The sequence below is a fragment of the Martes martes genome (genome assembly GCF_963455335.1).
Source record: "Martes martes genome assembly, chromosome: 10".
NCBI lineage: Eukaryota > Metazoa > Chordata > Mammalia > Carnivora > Mustelidae > Martes > Martes martes.
Genome location: NC_137898.1, coordinates 43,146,403 through 43,170,694, shown reverse-complemented (window position 1 = coordinate 43,170,694; position 24,292 = coordinate 43,146,403). Strand labels below are relative to the sequence as shown.

At 39.7% G+C, this 24,292-nt stretch overlaps 1 protein-coding gene across 4 annotated transcripts in view; it reads right to left on the bottom strand.

Moving 5' to 3' along the window:
- Positions 1–2,453: 2,453 nt before the first annotated feature.
- TSG101 (tumor susceptibility 101) overlaps positions 2,454–24,292 on the bottom strand; it is a 40,979-nt gene continuing 19,140 nt past the window's right edge. For 3 of the 4 annotated variants that reach the window (XM_080815693.1, XM_080815695.1, XM_080815696.1), the window contains 5 exons: positions 21,545–21,611; positions 17,233–17,324; positions 5,659–5,861; positions 4,026–4,265; positions 2,454–2,791 (listed from right to left, as the gene is read on the bottom strand). In XM_080815693.1, coding sequence (XP_080671819.1) covers positions 2,702–2,791; positions 4,026–4,265; positions 5,659–5,861; positions 17,233–17,324; positions 21,545–21,611 — 692 coding nt within the window. In that variant the 3' untranslated portion in view covers positions 2,454–2,701. The remainder of the gene's footprint in view (positions 2,792–4,025; positions 4,266–5,658; positions 5,862–17,232; positions 17,325–21,544; positions 21,612–24,292) is intronic. The other variant, XM_080815694.1, reaches the window with a different exon arrangement.

Genomic DNA, 24,292 nt, shown 5'->3' with positions numbered 1-24,292 from the left:
AATGGAATCAAATCATTGGGAATAAATTAATAGGAATTTTGAAGGGATTCCCTGATAGGAAGTGATATGGGGTAAGGAGATGGCTAAAGGAGAGTGGTTCCCAGCAAACATGACCAGAGCCTGGGGCCCGTGTGGAAAGATGGCTGGTGAACTTGAACAGTAAATGTGTCTAACCATCTGTTTTACATTGTTCTCTGTCCTGTTGGTCTATTTTTCTGCCATAATTCATACCACAAGTCTGTTAAATACTCATTCACTCAGCAACTGCTGTTTTTGATGTTACAGACCCTTGTAGGAAGAAGGGAAGCGGGGGAGGGAAGGGAAGTAAAGGGGGGGAGGGAAAAGAAAGGGGGGGCAGGAAAGAAAGGGAAAGAGAGGAAGGGGAAGGAAAGGAAGAAATAATTATTAAGCCTTTACTTTCAGGTCCTCTATGGATAAAAGAAGTATTCCTTAGTGTTCCTTTGTGTCCTGCTCATAAAGGTAAAGCTAACCCCTGAAGAGTAGGCTTGTTTGAAAAAAAGTGTAGAAACTCTGGGAAATTCAGAAGCTCAAGCTTTAAAGTTGCTTAAAGCTTCCATTCTGAAGTTAAGGAAGGAGAGATAGTAGTTATAGGATTAGATATGTCAAAATTTTGAATAAACCTGAATTCCTAAACGTGGAAAAAGGGGGCAACAGTGAGTTCTCTATTTAGCTCTCCAGCTGTGCGAGCATCCAAATGTTGGATGATACTTCGTGTTTCCAATTCCTGTATGACTACAGTTCTTGCCTAGGTGTAGGTGTTAGACACACACACATACACACACACTTGCCATTTGGTTCAAAAGCATGATGTGTGTATACTGTGTTCAGAGATTCTGATCCTTGTGTTCTGACTGGCTGATAGGTTCACTGACACACTATAAAAAAGTCGCAACTAGCTCTGGAAAACAGCATGGAGGTTCCTCAAAAAGTTGAAAATAGAGCTACCCTATGACCCAGCAATTGCACTACTGGGTATTTACCCTAAAGATACAAACGTAATGATCCGAATGGGCACGTGCACCCAAATGTTTAATAGCAGCAATGTCCACAATAGCCAAACTATGGAAAGAACCTAGATGTCCATCAACAGATGAATGGATAAAGAGGTGGTGTATGTATGTGTGTATGTATGTATGTGTGTGTGTGTGTGTGTATGTATAATGGAATACTATGCAGCCATCAAAAGAAATGAAATCTTGCCATTTGCGATGACGTGGATGGAACTAGAGGGTATTATGCTGAGCGAAATAAGTCAATTGGAGAAAGACAACTATCATATGATCTCCCTGATATGAGGAAGTTGAGATGCAACGTGGGGGGTTTGGAGGGTAGGAAAAGAATAAATGAAACAAGATGGGATCGGGAGGGAGACAAACCGTAAGAGACTCTTAATCTCACGAAACAAACTGAGGGTTGCTGGGGGAGGGGGGTCGGGAGAGGGGGGTGGGGTTATGGACACTGGGGAGGGTATGTGCTATGGTGAGTGCTGTGAAGTGTGTAAACCTGGTGATTCACAGACCTGTACCCCAGGAGCTAAAAATACATTAAATGTTTATAAAAAAATAAAAAGTTGCAACTTTCTCTACAATGTAAAAATGGATGTATACACAAAAATAACTAAATGGTAGTTCCAGTCCTAAATTAAACCTTGATTTGACCTTGCTAGCTTTTATTCTGATAATTTTTTTTAAGTAATCTCTACGCCCAGCATGGGACCTGAATTCATAACCCAAGATCAAGAGTTGCATTCTCCATCAACTTAGCCAGGTACCACTGTTCTGATAATCTTTATAGACGATCTAAACTGTATAAATCCTTCAGTGATGACGGAGACCAAGGTGGGCATTCTTTTCTTGGAAGAAGTATAGAGTAGGCTGTCTGGCTTCCTAAATATCTTGCAATATCTTAAGTTGTTCTTTTCTTTGTAACCTCATGAATTTTCTATCTCATTTTGACAGAAAATTCTGTTCTACTTAGCTGAGCTCTGCATGAAACATAGCTCACGGGGTGGTCACAAACTCACCAGGAAGACTGGCTTCAAGTGCCCCTAAAAGCGGGGAGGCACTCTACCCCTTCTACTCAGCTGTACCAGACCGTCTTGCCCAGTTAACGTAAATTCTCAGGTGGATAGCTTGGCAATTGCCACTCTGTTCCTTCCATCTTGATGGATACAGTTGTGATTCGGTGAAGCCTAGAAAGGTAACAAATCTTGGCAAGGGCTGGTAGAGGAGGGCCCCACGCAGAGCCTGCCACAGAAAGTCACTCAGGTATTTAGATTTCCATGTGGTATGTCCCATACTAAACAGAGTTTACTTTATATGTTGCAGAACAAATAATGTGAATTTTTAACCTGATATTATGCTTTGTTTGCAAAATTAAAAACCGGGCTTCTTAAGATTTAATGTTTCCTAAATGTTCATTAAAGAGAAAAGTTATGCAACAAATTTTATTTAGCATAGTCAGTCCCAACATTCAGCACAAAAAGTTTACAGAGGATAGAAAGTGCATTAATAAAAGCCAGTCTTTACCAAAAGAAAACAGAAAATATATTATTGATTCAAAATATTTTACACTTGAATGATAAACTGCAATAACTTATTCTGGGCACCTACTGATAAGAGAAAGAAAGAAGAAAAGAACGCTTTAGGAAGAGCTCAGTCTCCAGCTGATGTCAGAGAAGTCAGTAGAGGTCACTGAGACCGGCAGTCTTTCTTGCTTTTTGCATTAGTGCTCTCAGCTGGAACTGTTTACGGGACAGAAGACGTACATGCTGGGAAGGGGGAAAAAGTTTCAACAGTTTAGAATGGATTTGACCCACACATGAAGTATCAGACAGTTTGTAACCTAGATGGGATCTAATTAGCAACCTTCCTTTGGAACCAATACTTCATTACATGGGGGTTTTTAAACTCACTAGATTGATGCTGGCAGGCTGTGTTAAGGAAAGTTACCTTCTGAGACCCTATAAAGGATTATGTTACAGGGAGAGCATGACCTTACAGGATCTGGCTCAGGAGTTTGAACTACATCTTAAGATAAACCAAGACACCAGGGGAACTTGACCTACGATCCTATCAAAAGTTACATAAAATGTTGAGAACTGCGATTATCCCCAGTTGTCAAAACGCTGGGGAGTGAGCAGCATAAGCCAGCTTTCGTCCCATGCCTAGCAATAGCGTGTCTCTCTGCCCTCTCTGGGTGCACCTTTCCCTAAGCTATGGCACCCAAGCAGGGGACAGTGTACAGAAAGGGAGTCTGGGGTCTCTGACTTACACCCAGACACTCGTGTGCGTGCACCAGGCCCAAGACTGGTTTGGCCACTTAAACACAGTGAGACAGACAAGATCACTAAGCACCGGACCAGCCTTGCATGTTTACTGAAGCAGCAGCAGCAGCTGGATCAAATATCCAAAGGGCTGCCACCATTAGTCCTAAAACCACTCTTCATGACCCAACAGAGAGAGCACTGGCTCCTTGGATCTTCACGTCTCTGCGACAGTAATCAGCCTCAACAACCTTCACGCAGAAGGGCTCTGGTGCTAGCAGGGCAGCCTGATACTTTGCAGGGCTGTTTGATCTAGGAAAACGGGTCTAAAATTATGCAATTCTAACAAAATTAATAGGAAAAAAACAAAATCTCAAACAGGGGTGGCAGTCAGCAATCTTAATGAGGTGGTGCCTGACTGGAAAGAACCAATGAAAATCTGACTGTTCTTCCTGACCCACCCAGGCACAGCAGTACGAGAGAAGAACCACGTTCAGCTTCATGCTGCCTGGGGGGTGGGGACTGCGGCCACTTTCTTCCCCTCCCAGATGGATCTTCAGCCCTGGGCAGGTAAGAAGACGCTGCTCACAGCCACAGATCTCACTGGCTCACTTTGGGAACACAAGGAATTTTTAACTTCCCCTACAGAGAAGCCCTCCTGGTTTGTGGCTTTCAAGGTCAGTGCCTCTTTTAAAACATGAGTTCTGAGATTCTGGAAAGCAGACTGAGGAAGACATACCTTTAGGAAAACATCCAGATCTATTACTCCCCGCCTCAAGGCTTCTCCCAGGTAAAAGATAGTGTCTTCGATAGCATTTTCCTCTGCATAGAGATTTAGGATCTGTTTGTATAGTGGGGCTGTGGGAATGATAACTTCATCAATATCATTGTTTTCAGACTGATTTTCCATTTTCTCCAGAGCAGAACTGAGTTCTTCATCCTTCTTTCTCAAAAGTTCTATGTTTTTGTCAACCTCAGCCTGAAAACGAAACAGTTCAAGCATGATGATTTCATATTAACCGTACATAACTCTCTGGTCTAAACTCTGTAACTCCACTTTATAGAACCAGACCTGCAAAATAACAAAGCAATACTTAAACAACTCACGGTTAAGGTGAATGTTTGAAATAACATACTGGCCAAAGGTAGAAGAAAAGGGTGATGGAAGATGCTGAGTGAGAACAGAATAATGTTGAAAACACCCCGAGCTAAGGACTTCCAGGGGCAGTGATAAGCTCGTCACTTCTCAGTGACAAATGATCTTGCAAACTAAGCCATCAGACAAGATACCTTCCAGCAGGAGGTTCCTTACATGAAAATCATAAAAGCAGTCTTTCTTCCAAGCCAGTGCGCCATGCTACAGAGGGCTAACTGTCCCCTGTCTAAACAGCTCAATCCACAGAACCCCAAACGGCTGAACTTCAGTTACGAGCTACTGTAGGTGGCAGGTGCAGGCTGGGAATTGTACTGGTGTCACTTTCCTGAACTTTTTTTTTTAAGATTTTATTTATTTATTTGACAGGCAGATCAAAAGTAGGCAGAGAAGCAGGCAGAGAGAGAGGAGGACGCAGGCTCCCTGCTGAGCAGAGAGCCCAATGTGGGGCTCGATCCCAAGACCCTGGGATCATGATCTGAGCCGAAGGCAGAGGCTTTAACTCACTGAGCTACCCAGGCGCCCCACTTTCCTGAACTTTTAAAAGTCTCAGGCTACTACTGTGAGGCTGACTTTACACACTAGAACCATTTTGTAGAACGCGCACACACGTCCCCGGAGCCCTCAGACACATCTGCTGGAATAAATCCTCCTTCGTGGGAATGAAAGTAGCGAGTGAAGCTGGCACTTCTGTCATGCCAGTAGGCCTCTACTTCATCACTGAACAAACAAGTCACATGGCGCAGCAGTCTGATAAAAGTGGGAGGAAGCTGAAGAGCGAAAGGTTGCATATACCCTGGATGACGGAGGTAGAAGGGCTCGCTGAAGATGCTTTCACTATAGTTCAAACATCTGGAAACAAAAAAGAACTGACCCCTAAGTCTGTAAACACAGTCTGCAGACCTTCATCAGGCGAGGAAGTCTCTCAAACTGTTATCTCCTGGCTACTGTCTGGTGACATCAAGCATGAAACAACGCTCCTTTGAGTCAAGCCACAGCCCTCAGGGTGAAGCTGGCGAACGGAGAGATGTTCTAAATACCCTCACCTCCTAAAGACCAAGCTGCAAACACAGGCTCCTCTTCTAACGAAGCCACAGAGAAATTATATTCAAATGCTTAAAGGCACGTATAATTTTCTGAACTCTTACGAAACCCAAAACGTGCAGGGTAAACGAGGTGCAGACATCTAAAATTTGCAACTATTCAATGAGTTACTTACTACTTCTTGATCTAAACGGGTAACCATCTCTTCCAATTTCTGATGACCTTTTTTCAGGTCTTCCTCTGTTCGTTTCAAGGCATTGAGCTCTGCCTGGGCACGATCCATTTCCTCCTTCATCCGCCATCTCAGCTTGTCACTGACCGCTGAGATGAGAGAGGCTCGGATGGTGTCCTCGCTGATGGTGCCGTCCCGACTGGGACCTGCAGGGGAAATGGCAGAAACCACCGGCTTAATTTCCCAAGCACTTTCTATTCCTTCCACAGGAACCTTCAGAAAACAGGACAAAATGAGCTGACACTTTCAAAGTGGGAGGAAAGAGAAATTTTCCAGTAAATGTTATAATTCATCAAAAATAACATTAAAATCTGAGTTGATTCAGAAATACTTTCCCTGTGAGAGATTACTATGAATCCCTATTTACCCACCTTCTCTGACAGCTGAAATAATCAGCTATTCTCTCAAAAAGACAGGGGCTATGTCCCTACAGATTACAACTATGCCCTGATCTTCAACAAATGGGACAAATTTATACCAAAGAAAAACATCTGATTCAGGTCAAGTGCATTCTCTGGTTGGCTAAGCTAAGGGAGACAGGAACCTACTGCAGAGGCCAGCAAGAGGACTAAGCACAGGCAGTTTCCTTGGTGTAAGGTTAATAGAGCTTCCCTTCTACAAGATTTTTACTCCATTACCCTTTACCCAAAGAACAGGAATGAACAGATGAGTGAGAGAGTGATGTATAGAAAATTCAACTGCGGATGAACTTCTGTGTATTCTCAACTTCTTTACTATTCTCTTCAAAACATCCCTTCTTCATCAGTGTCTTACAGAATTTCCTTGCATATTTCAGATCAAATAAATTTATCCCTCCGATATTTTCTTCAAAAGGTCCTCCCAATGACAGAAGGATGGATACTCTTTATGATGATCAGTGTTCTTCAGTTAGGGTCCTAATTCAGCAAATGCATACATGGTATTCTGATTTTCAATTATGCTTGATGACAGAATACCATGTGGGGAATTTTATCTGTCACTGCCTATAATGATTAAAAGATGAATACAGACTCACAGAGTATCACATCCACTTTGTGCTGGAAATTTTATCCCAGCGACACGGAGTTATACGCAACAGGACGAAAAAAACCCAAAACAACCCCTTAGTCTAATGTATCCAAACTCTTACGTCCACGTTCCCATCCATCACAGGCCTGGTCCCTGTACCAAAAAAGCACACCGCTTCTCGAATGCAATCGAGCTTTCCCAACAACAGGCAGCCTGCCCCACACAGCCAGCTCCACACCTGCTCTTGGGTGTCCCGTCTGCTCCCAGTTCTTGCCATTACTAATTAAAAACTCCACTTTTTAGTTAGTTAAGTTGTCTTCTTGCAGAAGCTGGTTTATACCAGGTTACCCTGAATGCTTTTCTGGCTTTCTGTAAATGACAGCGGGACACGCTGGCATTCTCTCTGGTTTCATAGGTTTTGAAAGGAAGAGTCTAAGTCCAAACAGTTTGGCTTTTTTCTTTCTTTCTTCTCTCTTATTTCCACCATAGAAGAACTGTTTTTTTCCTTCCCCCTGACTTAGGTTTTCTTCTTGCAAGTGAAAATGAGTGCAGACAGTGTCTCCTGTGGCCAGGTTTTCCTGAAGAGAGAGTCCTTCATCCATCTGTCCTGAGGACACTGCATGCACACAGTGACAGCCCAGAGTCAGACCTCCTGTGTGCAATAATTTCTCCCTACGAGGGCCTCCCTCTTTCCTGCTAGAAAACTTTTGCCAAAGAGAGCTCAGACAGTATTCATCCTAAACAATTCACAGAGAAGTAACTGATACCTCCTATTTAATAACACCCAAATCTATAAGGTACGTTCTTTCTCAAATTCATTTCTGATTTTACAAAGTATTTCAGCTTACTTCACATTTCTGAAAAGCAAAATTATTAACTCTTTCAGGTTAACTTGTGCTTTGGAATTCAGAATGGTGAAGCCAGAGGGCAACCACATTTCCCCTATGAAAACTGAGGTCTTATTTTTCACATCTCTGGCCTCTTAATATCTTTCCAAAGTGTTCTCATCAATTTCCCAACTACTGCACCATCTCCAGGCTCATGCCCCTAATTTTTCTCATGGTTTTCCTGTCTGACCACCTCTTTATTCACATCCTCCCCTACAGAGACGAGGATGATTCTAGAAACCCTCCCCAATTACCAAGATCTCCTTCCATTCCTTCTCGTCCCCTTGACCTCCCTTTCTCTCACTCCTGTTTCCTGGGAATACCTGGCCTCAGCCCGGACTTCTTGCCATCTCTTAAAAGCGTGCAGGCAGTCCACCAAGGTGGCCTTTCTCACATTCTATCAGACCACCAGGACTCCTACCTCCAAAGGCCTCACCTTACCCCAGGCCTCAATCTTTCTGACTCTTTCTTAAAGCCCTGGCCTCCTTTTACCTTCTACCCACAAGGCAAAAACCCTCAGGACATCTTCGAAGGACTGAAACCACCAGATGGGAGTTTTCCACTCTTTTCTCCCATTCTCCTTTGGAACATTCTAAGAATCCTAACTCCTTTAACTATAGTCTGACTCCTCACTGTTCAAAAGTACTACCCTCCCTTTCTCAGGAAGACAACGTGCATTCCTCTAGATCCTTCTGAAAGACCAGTTGCTTTTAAGCTTTCATCTGTTCTTCCTACTCTAATCAGTCTAAACATAGTGTCTTGCTTTTTCTACTCTGCTCTTGGCTTGCTTTCTTTCATCTCTCTTCCTAGCCCCAAACCTTGGATAATCTTCGAAACTCTATTCTCTCTAGTTCTTTCTTCCTGAGTTCAAGGCCAGTCTTATCCAACATTACTCTAATCCAAGCACATTCTCAAGGAGGCTAATACTGCTCCTCTTGGGGGATGGAAACTTGCTCTTAGGAAGTGAAAAAATCTTGTTCTTTTTAAGTACAGAGTGGAGATATATGTAAACAGATATACAGTATAATCTATAGTATTAACAGCAGATATAATCTATGGTATTAACAGTTCATGGGGGGGAAAGCAAAAAAAGTCTAAAAAGGCTCCTGAGGAGGAAGATGAAGAAAGAAAGGTTACACTGCTGTAATCCATCTGTGATCTCGCTTTTCTACTAGCTGCTATAAACTTCTACCTGCTGGCCTTGTCCCCACACCCAACCGCATCCCCAAAATTATGGTATACATTTGCTGCAACATTTCAATTATACTAATCACAACCTACGAAATGCAAAAACTTCCTGAAGGCCTTGTAAATGATCAGGGTGGGCTAGCTACCTGCCAGATGATGGTGCTTTTTTCCATAGCCAGCTCTAGCTCTTAACAAATTCTTAAGTCATTCTAACTAACAAAAACAGTTAAATATTCTTAAATATCAGATTCCATCTTCTCTCTACCATCAAATATGGTTAAGGCTAATCTCCACTAGTGATCTTTCCTCTATTAACCCTAATTAATTTCCACTAATAGTTCTTACTAAATTTATCAGTTTAAAAACATACTTTGAACTTTAAAAAAATACCCGAGTACAAAAAAGACAAGGGTGTATTTTTAAAAGATTAGGGTCTGCCAAAAACTTCCGGCCTGATACCAGTTTCCAGATCAGGGCAACTTAGATCACTGGAAAAGGAGGCAAGCACTTACCTAAACCTGGGCGGGGCCACTGCTCAGGTTACAAACCAGGAACTGGGGATTCCTACACTCTAAGTTTTTGTTTTCCTTGCAACAGAGAATAGGTTAGAAACTTTGGTTTGCTTATCAAAAGGGGTGTAAGGACCTATTTAGCCAGAGCGACTCCATCTTGGTTAAAAGCCATTTTGTTGTTTGTGCAGTAAAACTTAAACTGACCCTGCCTCCCTTCCCCCAGAGAAACTTACTTAGAAGCAAGTCTGGGAAACCAGTAAAATATGGTCGGCTAGTTCCTAATAACAGAACCCAGAATACAAGGCCAGGTTGGCCAGTTCCTGATAACAGAGTCCAGAATACAAGGATAAGTCAGGCCAGGTGGAGACATCCAATCAGTAAAAGTACACGTATTGTCTCCCTAACCACCAAAGAATGTAAACTGCACCTTTTGGGTGCCAGACTTGAGTGCCAATTCTGACCAGAGTAATAGGTTAGTTCAAACAGCTACTATAGGGTAAACTGTAATTCAATTGGCCACCTGCGTGTGACCTAACATGACTACAATCTCATTGGCCACCTATGTGTGGCCAGACTTTTGCTCTATAAAAGGTAGTCTGTAAGATGGGGAGGGGTCGCTCTCTTCGGAGGTGGCCCTGACCGGTCAGTCGGTCAATTCTTGAGCCTGTAAGCTGGGGGTGGTCGCCCTCTTCGGAGATGGCCCTGGCCGGTCAATCTGACTTCTAATGCTTAAAACAGAATAGAGCTTTTGCATAACTTTCACCTTGTCTCAGTCTCGTTCCCCTGGCCAATCAGTCTAACTTCTAATACTTATCATAAAATAAAGCTTATTTATTTATTTATTAAAAGATTTTATTTGTTTATTTGACAGACAGAGATCACAAGTAGGCAGAGAGGCAGGCAGAGAGAGAGGGGGAAGCAGGCTCCATGCCGAGCAGGGAGCCTGATGCGGGGCTCGATCCCAGGACCATGACCCGAGCCGAAGGCAGAGGCTTCAACCCACTGAGCCACCCAGGCGCCCCTATCATAAAATAAAGTTTTAAATAACTTTCACTTTGTCTCAGTCTCGTTTCGTTTAATAACAGACCTAACAGGGGTAGGGTGTTACAGAAACAATTTAATGTTTACTCCACCCGTATTAAGTTGTTTCAATGACATTTTTTTCAGATTTAAATACAATTAGCCTTTTCCCTACATTTTTTAATTTGTTGTGCCTCTCTTGCAAAAATGGCAAACCAAACCAATTCAAAGAGACTGAACTCTTGGTAACATTTCCTGGTAAAAATGTGGCTGTCTTTTTGGGGACTGGAACAGTATCTATAAAGAATTTCACTTCTGAAGGGCTTGGCACTGAACTGTGATAGCTGTTCAGGCAGAATTATTTGAGTTAATGGAAGTAGTGAGTGTTAAAATCTGCAATGTTAAATATTTTACTCATTTTTTGTTTCTCAACACTCTTTCTAACACCTGTCCCTTCAAGGCAGTAGAGTTCTGTGGTTAATCATATGCAGCAATTAAAGTGTTCCATTTATCTGTGTAGAAGTTATATGAAATAATAAAGGGTTAAGCATATTCTTATAACTGGTCTGGATTTTTCACACACAAACACATTAAATTTTGTTAAAATTATTACCTTAAAATGGATCAACTTACACTGATGTGAAGTTTTCAAATTTCTTTTTAAAAACACATATTTAATTCTGGAATTTATATTGTTTCTCTTAGGAAATATGTTAAGGCAAACACTATCATATAGCACCAAATAAGGCCTTCCAGCCAAGTCTCCAGCTAAAGCCACTAACACTCAAAATGGGAACCAAGCTGAGGCAGCTGTTGCCTGGCTTTCCATAAAGGTCACAGTTCACCTGAGGAGGGTGGGAGTGCCAAGATTAGACCTTGTACTTTCCTCTGCCACACAAAGACCTTACTATGCGGTGTATTTAAACATATTAGGTTCACCTACTTTGTAAAAAAAAAGAAAATTTTAGTTAAGATCTGGAATATGAATGCCAAAAAAGAAAACCTATTAAATTTCAAAATTCGATGAACCTTGACACTTTAAGGGATTGTTTAACACAAATAAGAAAAATGATTGGTGGGAGATTCTCATCTCCTTGTTCACCTTTCAAACAAAAAAAAATTTTCTTGCCCTCAAAGAGAAATTTTAATTTTCTTTATACCCACTATAACAAGCCTTGGATTAAGAAGAGTTTGTGGCAAACGGCCATACCTCATGTCCCCACACAGTGACCTTTACCCATGCAGAGTCAGATTTCAGACGTGCCCTTCTACAATTCCAGATGAGCAGCAATGAAAGGGTAACAAAGATTTTGAGAAACAGTCCTAAGCAAGACCTCACTGAAATGTTAGGTAGGATCCAGTTACTGAACTTGAGTCTTGGGAACTAAAACATAATTAAAAAAATTTTTTTCTTTTTTCTATTATGAAGAAACCAATATACTACCCAATGGACCTGATAATTCAACAAATAATTTAGGCCCATGTCTTCAAAATGCACCAGTATAGACCACCTACCTGATTTAAAACTAAACACTTAACACAAGCAGTTTTATTTTATCTCCTAATAGTACTTATTGAATGATCAGTTTCATGTAACTCAAAAAGTTCATTTATATTAGAGAATCCAGGGTAGTCCCAAAGTACAAGATAACTGAACAGTGACCTTTAAAAACTATTTATTTAAACCAAAAACGAGGGGCGCCTGGGTGGCTCAGTGGGTTAAAGCCTCTGCCTTCAGCTCAGGTCATGATCTCAGTGTCCTGGGATCGAGCCCCGCATTGGGCTCTCTGATCATTGGGGAGCCTGCTTCCCTCTCTCTCTCTGCCTGCCTCTTTGCCTACTTGTGATCTCTCTCTCTCTCTCTCTGTCAAATAAATAAATAAAATCTTAAAAAAAAAAACAAAACCCGAATGAGAACAATTTACCCACTCTCTCACCCTCCAACCCCTGCCCTCTGGCAACCACCACTCTGTTCTCTGTATCTGTGAGCTTGGCTTGCTTATCTATTGTTTGGTTTATTTATTTTTTAGATTTTACATATAAGTGACATCATAGGGTAGTTGTCTTTCTCTTATTTCTGTCTGACCAAATAGTAACTTTTCCAAACTCTCCTTTTAACCAGCAAAAGTGAATCACTTGCTCAGCATTTTTACTTTTGGAAGTTACTTGCTCAGATCCATGTAAGGGTCTTTGGTTTGACATCTGTGTTACAGATCAAACTATGGAGCCTAAGCAATCCTGAACAGTAATTTACTACCACTCAGAAATCGGATCAAGCCCACATTATTTCCTTTTATAATAGAAACACACAAAAAATTGGTCAATCTCTGAGTTAGGAGGAATATTCAAGTAACTATATTAATAAAGGCATTCTGATTCATGCCACTAAGTGCAAGTCTGGCAAATTCATTAAGCTGCTTAAAAAGGCTTTTATAGTCTATGAATATGTACACTTCTAATACTACCACCAACCTGTGTGTGGACTGTGGAACTTTTCTTCCAAAGAAATCCGGGTACCTCAATTAATCTTTTAAACACTATAGAGCAATATTCTTTATTCAAGCTCTAGAAGTTTCTATACTCATCATCAGTAAGAAAGAGTGTACTTAAAGAAAACCATCAGCAGGCTTATGTTTCTTGAAAATAAACACAAACCACGAGGAAAGGTTTATATTAGTTTAAATAAAAATTCAGGTTTTCAAAAGTAGAGGTAAGTAGGTATGAACCTCATTAAAATAGGATACCAGGGGTGCCTGTGTGGCTCAGCTGGTGGGGTGTTTGACTCTTGGTTTTGTCTCAGGATCCTCAGATCAAGCCCCACATTTGGACTCTGTGCTCAGCACGGAGTCTGCTTGTCCCTCTCCCTCTGCTCACTCTCGCTCTTTCTCTCTCTCAAGTAAATAAATAAATAAAAATTTTAAAAAGACAGGATACCGAAGTAGTATCTACTTCAAAAAAGGCAGTGCTACATAATCATTCAATTATCATAAAAAGTGAGAGAGGCTATTAGCAGGCATACACACAAAGGCCAATTAATTTGAAGGACAGTAAAATTCCATCCTTAAAAAGATGGGTCAGGGGGCACCTGGGTGGCTCAGTGGGTTAAGCCTCTGCCTTCGGCCCAGGTCATGATCTCAGGGTCCTGGGATCGAGCCCCACATCGGGCTCTCTGCTCAGCAGGGAGCCTGCTTCCTCCCCCCCTCTCTGTGTGCCTGCCTCTCTGCCTACTTGTGACCTCTGTCTGTCAAATAAATGAATAAAATCTTTAAAAAAAAAAAAGATGGGTCAGAATCGAAGTCATTCCTTAAAATTATTTTGTAAAAAAAAAAAAATTATTTTGTGAAAGAGAACAATTTAAGAACCTATAATGTTAGAAGTATCCTACTAGAAAAACCCCAGGAAGCCAAACCAATCAAATTCTCATACCCTTCATATAGTAACTAAAAAAAATTTAAGTTCAGTGTTAAATTACCTAAAGGCTTTTTTCTTTAAGCTTTCAAAATATATTGTTTTGGAGTTCTGTGGCAGAAAACGCTTTAAACATTTAGCACAGCAACCCTTAGCAAGCCCTGACTGCCCAGATGGTAAGAAAATACGACTTTACCCTGAAGATACCAAGTATTCCCAAAGGAAGTGTGTGAAAGACTATGGAGAAGAGGGGCGCCTGGGTGACTCAGTGGGTTAAGCCGCTGCCTTCGGCTCAGGTCATGATCTCAGGGTCCTGGGATCGAGTATCGCATTGGGCTCCTTGCTCTGCAGGGAACCTGCTTCCCTCTCTGCCTCTGCCTGCCACTCTGCCTGCTTGTGCATTCTCTCTCTCTCTCCGACAAATAAATAAATAAATAAAATCTAAAAAAAAAAAAAAAGACCTATGTTAATGATGCTTTCAGTCAGGTGCTCGTTCTACACAATAAAATCAAAACCTATGCAGTGAAACTATCAAGTTACACCAAGTACAAGGATATTAATACATTCTCTCTCATGGCCTCAGTAGTACACAAATTCTGGTGACCACAGATATACTGAGGAAACACTGACTAGTTGTGAACTCTAACATCCAAATACTTTTAGGGTTCTGTTTTCCTGTATTAGTTTTGAAGTCCAACAGCACTGTGTACAATGTACTACCAGAACGATGAAAAAAATCAAGCAGGCAAACAATGAAGAGAACAATACATATTAAAGGATAGCCAAGATTATCATAAAATGTTTCTAGCCTAAGAAAGTACTCTTGGAAAAAATATATAAATTTCTTTGGTAATCTGTTTGAAAAACATAAACATTAGATGTGATTTTAAGTACACCATTTTCCCTATATCCCTGTTTTCTGGATATGTGGAAATAATCTACTTTAAGCTATAAAATGCTTCATACCTGTGGTTTAAAATGAGTTAATATATAAAAGATCATTAGAAACTGAGGTTCCCTAGAAATCAAAGGGATTATACCATTATCTCAATGCAAAACAGTGACAAACAGCACTATTCCCATTTTGTTGATGATGCCTGAACCAAAATGGAGAGCTTAACAAGACTTAGTATGCTTTGCTTATGGATGAAAGATCTCCCATCATTAGGTTTCTAATGCAAATCTTTTAAATTATATTGTAGAAAAAGAGCTACATTATAGTAACTTTGAGAACATTTTAGTAAATTAAAACCATGCCACTAGAACCTCAATAACTAGGCTGTATCAATGGCAAGAACATTAGAAAATTCTTTTAGAGGGGACGGTACTTACATCAGATCTTGGGACGGTTATAATTTATCAGGAAATATAACAGAAATATCAACTTCACAAGCTCCTACATTCATTTAGGCACTCAGCAAAATATTTATTGAGGAACTTCTATATATAAAGCACTGTTTTGCATGTTAGCGGGTTGGGGGCAAGGGTTGTTGGTGGTAGCCAATTAGTCAGGTAGGCATGCCTACTGCTTGCAAAGGAAACAGGAAGTGAATTTCTTAAGACAGAAGAACAGTAGAGAATGAGGTCAGAGAAATAACAGGGGAAGAAAGCAGGATCACGCAGGGCCTTCCAGGCCTAAGAACTCTGGATTGAATTCTGAGTGAAATGGGGACACTGCCAGGTTCTGAGCACAGGAGTAACATTATTTATGCTTTTTTTTTTTTTTAAGTTTTTATTTATTTATTTGACAGAAAGAGTACAAGCAGGGGGAGCAGCAGGTAGAGGGAGAGGGAAAAGCAGGCTCAGCAGGGAACCTGATGCAGAGCTCCATTCCAGGACCATGGGATCTTGACCTCAGCTGAAGGCAGATGCTCAACGACTAAGCCACCCAGGCACCCCTACTTATGTTTTAATAGGATTACTCTGGAGGCTGTGTTTAAATCAGAGTATATATAAAAAAAATAAATAAAACAGAGTATAGGGGCAAAGGACAGACACAGAAACCTTTTGGGAGGCTTCTGAAATAAATCAGATGAGAGACAATGTAATGGCTTGGATTCACACTGGGTATGATCAGATTCTAGATCTATTTTGATGATAGTAGGCTCCTGAAGAGGAATCAAGGACAATGCCAAAGTTCAGAGTACTGATGAGTAGGTATCAGTGGAGATGGGGAAGCTGTGTAGAAAGATTCAACATTTAATTCTGGTCATGTTGGGCTTAAGATGTCTATTAAATATCCACGTGGAGACATTAAGGCAGGTGCTCTAAGGATCTGGAGCTCAGGAGAGAAGTATAGGCTGGAAGTATAAATTTGAGAACTGTGGGCACAGAAATGGTATATAAAGCTAAGATTGGTGGAAATCACCAGGAGAATGAGTACTGAGAATGCTAAGGACTAAGCCACAGGCCAACATTAGGAAAAGGAGACCTGTAAAGAAGACTGAGCATGAGTACTAGCAAGCTAGGAGGAAGACCCAGTGAGTGTGGGGTCTTGGGAAAAAAGACAGGAAAGTGTATCAGGGAAGGAGTAACTGTGTCAAATGCTACTGACAAGCCAAGTAAGTGGAGAAGAGTAATTACCTGTTGGATTTAACCTTGTAAAGGTCATTGGTGACCTTGACAGAAAGCAGTTCTAGTGGGATGGTATGAAGGAGATCCCAAATGGAGGACTTCATAAGAGAAAGGGAGAAGAGGAATTGAAGATGGAGTATGGATAATCTGCCAAGGAGTTCTGCTTGCAGACGGGAATGAAGAAATGGAACAGCGGTGAGAAAGTGGAATTGAGAGGAGGACTTTTAAAGGTTAGTTTAGGGCATATTTTTTTGTGTGTCGATGAGAAGCAATCCAGTAGGGAACAGAAACTGATGATGGGAGGGAAGAAATGGTGAAATGACTGCCCCCGAGTGAGGGAGAGAGGACGAGATCTTGTAGACAAAAGCAAACATAACTGGCCTATGGGAGAAGGCAGGTATGATGGTACAGTGGCGGCAGACAGGCATGCAGTGGGGGGTGGGGGGGGGCTGTAGAAATTCTTGTATTGCTTAAATTTTCTCAGCTGAAGAAAATGATACTTCAGGCACTCTAATAAGCAACACTAAACAGCAACAACTACTGGCCCATGATTATTTGCAGCAGACCCCGTAGTCATGCTTTCTTTCTCCTAAAGATGTTCATCTGTTTATACATATAACCAGGCTATGGAAATCTAAGTGCCTGTTAACAGTTCAACACATACAGAGTTCATCAATAAAAACATGTGACCAAGGAAAGAGTGAAGAATCAATCATTTCTTTGTATGCCCTGATAGAAGGTTCATTTATATAATGATAAATCACCTACTTCAAGTTTTAGATTATAGGACATTGACCATTAAGAGTTCTTCGTAACAAGGAAGAATATTCTGACATCTCACATGTGAAAATGAAAGGCACTTTTCACAACAGGAGCCTCTGACTTTCCTTATGGGAGAAAGAGTTTTGAAGGGTACTTACCGACAGTGGCCACAGGAGGCTGGGAAGGGTACTGAGAACTTGTTGTGGCAGGATACTGACCACCAGGTGGGAAAGGGCAGCCTGGGAATCCACTGAAAAAAGAACAAAACCCATTCAATGTTAAGATGACTCAGTGCTAGAGTATCTTCAAGAACCCCATTCAGGAAGTTAACCTGACCTGCTGTTTTATAAGTTAAGGACTTTTAGAGCTCCAGGTGTCTATTCAAGCAAAGTTCTATAAGAAGTTCCATTAATGACACTGGATTCACTCTTAAGTAAATGGTCAAAATACACTTGCTTGGCCCTGTTTATTTGATGGTTGTCTTCACTGGGAGAAAAAAAACAACTAGTGTATTTCTAAGGGCAGCCGAACAGCATCAGAACTGGAAGCAACCACAATTTGTGAGAGAACTTTTCCATTCTGGTTAATGAACGTATCAGGAAATTATGTTATTCAATTTTTACCTATGGTTCACTGACATCCTTTGAGAGTACCTGATTTGAAAATTCTCCCCTTTAAATAGTTTCAAAAATTTTCTTCTCACTCTATGGGTAGTTTGTCTCACTCATGTATTCCTATCAGAGTCAAAAGGAATTTTCCTTATAAGTATTCTCATCCAATCTGTTATCCAACAGTTTTATAAATATCATTAACAATATCCCTGACAAATGATCATCTTTCTCTGTTGAACACTAAATAGCATTTTGACTGAACTTCCACCTTATGGTCCTAAGTTTGCATTCTGGAAAACCACTTGAACAGTAGAAGATGTCTAACATCAGTCTTCTAATCTCTTCTTTAGGGGAAATCTTTTAAATTCCTTCAACCATTATTGACAGGACATGATTTTCAGGTTTAATAACTTTCCCCTGAATGCTCACTAGTTTGGAAGTATTTCCCTTACAATGGAGAAGAAAAGTAAAACAAGATGATCACTAGTTACCTGTTAGTTGGACAATAAATCTGGATAAGTTGTCAGGTCTATGACATTGGCAATTCTGATCCATATGCCTGTACAAGTCCATTAAAATTACTGAAACCCAGCCAGTTCAGAGTCTTGGGGCAAGAGCTCTGAACTGTGAGTCAGTAATGTCTTTCCACTGTAGTGACTCAAAGACTCTACTATTTGTACTAGCAGCTCACACTTTACCACTTGTCCCCAACAAAAAAATTTTGTAGAGCTTGTTGAAGACTTGATGTAATCACAATACTCTCTCATCTTCAGTATAAAAGCAAAATCAAAGAATAAAACAGCAGGCATTTCTGTTCTTAGCAGATACATGCCAAAGGCTACCAAACGCTGCTTTTGTTTCTGGTATCTTTGGTAACCCTGCTACCATGGTGCCAGGAAACTTTCTTAACTGAAATTTCTGAATCTGCGGTTTTGAAACTAGGATAAACGTGCTTTTTTTCTCCTGGGGTTACTCCCATTTTGGATACCCCTTTAAAGATAATCTATGATCATATTGCTGTATTTTTCAGTAACCTAGTATAAACCTTTTCTAGGCCTATAGACATTAACTTCCAAGAACTCCCTTGTCTCTAGTTTGCTCAATTTCTTCTTCAGAGTTATTCTCTAGGTTCAGGGTTAATAATTTTTCTTGAGTAAAGAATTGAGTGGTACTATTTTCTATCTTTGTGTACTATTAAACAACTTGTTCTATGTAGCACATCTTTTTCATACTAAAGAGTCCTTTGAAAATGATGTATTTAAAAAGAATTTTCCAACACTCTTATGTTCCTTTTTCTTTATGTACTCCTTCAAATGTAATAATTATTATATTTAAGGCACTGTTTCTAAGTGCTTGAGGTAGGAGCTAAGGTATGATGAATCTGTTTCTTCCTCAAGATGCTATCAAAACAGGGCAAGATCCCAGTAAACAATCCTGATAGGACCAAGGAAATAAGAAATGCTAAGTAAAAATTCAGGAGATACAGAATGGAAAATCACTATCTGCTAGGGGAGATGAGGGAAAGTTCTGGGAGATGTGTAATATCCATGAAGTTGCACCTTTACTCTCTTCAATTCCTTTACTCGCAACCCCACATTCTTCAAGTGCATTACAGTGTTTCCTTATTCTTCCTGGGGCTTTTGGGGGCTTTCACACTTTGCTTACATAAAATGAGGGGGCTGGTCTTGAGAACTGGAAAGTATCTCTTCCATCACAGGATGTCATAACTCTTTGCTGCTCCCTCCATCTCTAAACACTGAATTTCCTTCTTCAAGGTCCTCCACATAAACCCGTTCTTTCATTTATGAAGCTATCGCTGAACTCCCGTCGCCACAGCAGAAGTCACTCCCTTCTGAAGTTCTATTTATCACAGCACTTACCATTGTGTCTTTTCTGATACCAGGAACTGGTCCCTAGTATCTTACTACATGCGTGCTAGTACACAGACCCAACTGGAACAACCATTCTTGACATACCTTTTAGCTTCCTTGTATAAATGCTGCAGGTGCTAAATTAAACTTTCAAAAGATCTTAAGATTTGGAAGAGAACTTAGAGATCATCTAGTCCAACTTTCTAGAGCAAGAATAAAGACTCTCATATTCATTGTTTTAAGATAAAGATTCTTCTTGAATCACTGATTTATTAATTCTCCTTTAGGACAAAGGGAGAAGAGAAAGAGGTTCTGAAGCTCTTCTGCCAAAACCTTTTATATACAGAAAGATAGAGATGGCAGTTTGAATACAGTTACCCTTAACAACTCACTGGCATATTACTTACATTTTGATATTTAAAGTTACATTTCAAAGGAAAAAAAGACATCAGGTTCTGGAAAATATGTCTCAAAAAGGAAATTCTTACAAATAACCTCATAAAAGACACTTCTTTGGTTACCTAAGTGAATAAGGTTTAGAGTTTGGTCAATATTTTCCAGCTTCATTTTCATCTACGAATTTCTCTGAAATGGCTTTATTGTTCAGAAGTCCATTTCCTTACTGTACTTCCAACAACCATTTCCTATGTCCAAACTTCCTTCTTACTACCAACTACTCATTGTAAAGGCTTATAATTTCAAGGCTTCAGACAAGAAGAATCCATTTCTAGAACTTAGCAGAAAAACAAGTGCCTCAAGAAATCTAAAACTTATAGCCTGTTTATAAATTACAATCATACAGGAGTCTTTATCATCTCTGACAGATATTCATCTAGTCTCTGCTTACCTAACATGACAGAATGCTTCCTATACAGCAAGTCTCTGCAATTAAGAAAGATCCAGAAATAAGTAAGACTGCTAAATTTAACTTATAGGATCCTGTATATTATACATGTACATACATCAGGTGTTCAGGAAATCCGGCTATATTTATCTGTGAGGGTTATATGAAGCTATAATGAGTTAGCAGGGTGAAAAAATTTCTTGTTAATAGTTAAAGGAGCCAGCAATCTCATTTGGACACCGGTAAATGCCATCTTGCATTTTACATCAACCAGTAGCTCTAGATTACCACTGAAACTACACAATTGAAACATGGGTCAATAATTATTTCTCATTGATTTTCTAATGTGTCTTACTCATAGACTGATTTCACGATTAATTTAATCTACCTGAGTTATGGTATTATCAAATGATTAATAGAGGTTGGTAGCATATGCCGTCTATGAACTAAATGAATAAATAAGACTGACCCCATCATGAGAGCCATTAATCCATTCCTTGTAATTTATGAAAAAATTAAGTTTTTTTAAAAGGGTATTAAAATATAGGGGCGTATGGGTGGCTGAGTTGGTTGAGTGCCCAACTCTTAATTTTGGCTCAGGTCATGATCTCAGGGTTGTGAGATCAAACCCCACATCGGACTCTGTGCTGGGCGTGAAGCCTGCTTAAGATTCTCTCCTTCTCCAAGAAAAAAAAAGGTATTAAATTACTTTTCTTCTTGGTCGAATTCATTTTAATTAGTATTCTATTAGCCTTTCAGCTACCTACACTAAATATATATAAGTTATTAAAAGGGAAGCAGAGCAAAAAAGGATTTCAAAGTCCAAAACCAATCAAGATCATTGTCATTGTTTCACTCCTTCCTTCTCTGTAAACAGAATGAAGCTACCTGTATCCCTGAAACAAACAATACATTATATGTTAATTAAAAAAATTTAAAAAAAAAGAATGAAGCTACATTTCTCTAAAATGGAAAAAAATTCCTTTGGAATTATATACATACTATAAAATTTCACCAATAAACCAAGTCTTACCTTCCAATAAATTGCAACTACATTTACTTTAATGCTCTAGTTAGCACCCATTATTTCAATTCTAGATCTAACAGAATTTCTAATATAATTTTTCAAAAGATTTTTCATTACCTGGGATTGGGAGGATATCCAGATGGATATGCAGAGATTCCACTTGGCATGCCTGGGATATAGGAAGCTAAAAATAATTTTTAACATTTTAAAATAGTGCGCATAGTCCTGGATATATAGGCTATCCAGTAAGACATGCATCATTGTCAAACCACGGCAAAATTTCGTACAGGTAAAGAATCCAAATCTCAGCACCAAAACAAAACAAACACTGCATCCGTATTAGTTCTTCACTGCAAGCAGTATCTTCAAATCAGAAAATTCTCAAAGCATTAACTATAAGGCATGACAATACACATGACAATCCCAACAAGGAATAACCGGCAAACAGGTCCACCTGGTCAGCTCTCCGCACTCTGAGTCTGTAACCTGACACAGCAGCTGGTTCAACTGGAATTTAGAGGAAGGTAATTCTGCCCTCCTCTGGTCCAAGGTCAGCTTCTTAGAAAGCGCCCTCTTTATTATATCTATGAAATCTTTTGATATTTCTTGTTGACCCATCGTTGACCCGTTTGCACAGGTGGTTTTGTTGGCTTGAATGAGGACTTTAAAAGACTTCAAATTACTACAAGAAATCCTTTCAAAACTTATGTTCAGCTAGACTGGTTAAAAACAAAGCTTGGAAGTAAGAGGGGAAAAAGGTTCAAATCAAGCAAGCTTAAAGAATGGTTTATATATTTTTTAGAACACTAAAGACCTTGAACTGGTCAGTGATGCCAGGAGGCTAATCAACAGAGGAAGAAAAAGAGAGTTTTGACTTTAATTGGAAATGACTTGTCTGAGAATCAGTTTATTCTCAGTGAAATTTTTCTCACTGACAATGATGAATTAGCTCCTAATCCAATCAATAAATATTCTAGTGCTTCTACGTAGCCAGCACCAGGAATCTGATTAAAAAAAGAATTCCTGGCTTCAAGTTGCTCATGGTCTGGTGGAGGAGAAAAGCAAGGAGTAGTAATAATACAGAGTACTGTGTGTTATGACAGGAGAAGTACAGAGTAATACATAAATATATATATATATATATATATTATATAAAAGCTCATACAGGAGGCAGCCTATCTAAATCTAGAACATGGGGGTAAATAAAAATGATCTAGTCGAGGTATGGTATATAAAGGCTTAGAAGACAAGAGAGGTGGAGCCTTCAAGAAATGAATTTTTAAAGCACAGAATGTAAGTGGGTAGGAGAAATACACCCTGGTATCTGACCGAGGGCCTCAGAAATATTTACCAGAGTGGCTGAGCATACATCTCTAAGTATCAGTGTTTACAGTCTCCCTGTTAAGATGAACTACAGATGTTATAAGTAAATTTTTTCTTATGTAAAATGAAGCTAAGATGATGTTCAATGCTATTTCAGAAAGGGAAAAAAACCTCCCCAAATGTCTAAATTGCTGAATTCTGTAAGACATTTTTTTCCTCCTGGGCAAAGCACAGTTGATCTTTAAGAACATCAAAAACACAAGGCTACTGTTAAGTGTCAGCAACATACATGGTCAGTTACTACCCCTCCCTCCCACGCTAGTTTTTCTCTGTACACATAAACTACCACTTCATGTTTATGAGCAATCATAACCATGCACCAAATTTTTGTAATCAGACGCAATTTCCTTTTCTAAGGTTCTGAAAAGGTACTTATTCCACCAAAGCCTTCAAATTTTAATTCTTAGAAACAACAAATGTTATTTGGATCCAAGACTATCAAGGAAGAAGAAAATGAGGTAAAGTAATTTTAGAGCCAGAATAAAATGGGATACAAATACACGTTAACATATGGGGCTATTATAAGGATCAAATAAGAATGAATATCAAGTGCTTAGCTGTATCTCACAGTTACAAATAAATAAATGTTGACCATTACTGTCAGTTGTCAAAAAATGAGGTCTGGCCATTACACTTTTTAATATGATGCACTGCTAGCTCAAAGTCATGCTAAAACAGATCAAGAAGTGTCTCGAGTAATGATAAAAATAACAATAGAAGTATATAATTTCTGAACTAGAAGATATTCTTCATATAAGTATATATACTGGGGCGCCTGGGTGGCTCAGCCATTAAGCGACTGACTTTGGCTCGGGTCATGATCCCAGGGTCCTGGAATTGAGCCCCACATCGGCTCCCTGCTCAGTGGGAAGGCTGCTTCTCCCTCTCCCACTCCCCCTACTTGTGTTCCCTCTCTCACTGTGTCTCTCTCTGCCAAATAAATAAAATCTTTTTTGAAAAAAGTATATATACAAATTTCTGGGCTATTCCTTGGTGTGTGTGTGTGGGTGAATGCAATTTAGACTTTTATCTCTTTACACTCATACCTACTAGTAATTGATATTGTTTAAATGTATAAAACATTAAAACTGGAATTGAAGGATAATAAATTGGTCTCTGGTAGTAATTTACTTAAATCAGCTATAGATTGTTTAATGTGATTAAACAGCGAGTACAAAATTGAACTGCAAAAATAATCTCTTTACTGTGGTCTCTTTCTGGAATGCTGCCCTTCGAGTGTCAATATAAAACTGGAAGAAATTTAGGAAAAAAATATTGCTTAGGAGACTGCCTAAACTTCTTAAAAGGTTATCTTTGGTGGTCACTATGTTATTGGAGCAAATAAACATGAATGGCAAACTAGGAAATATTTGGTATTTCAAACTTAAAAGAGAGGCTGTCAAGTACTAGAGTCAACAGAATTTATTAAGATGAAAACAAATTTCTGGTCCAAAAGAATCACAAGAACTTTTAATGAAACAC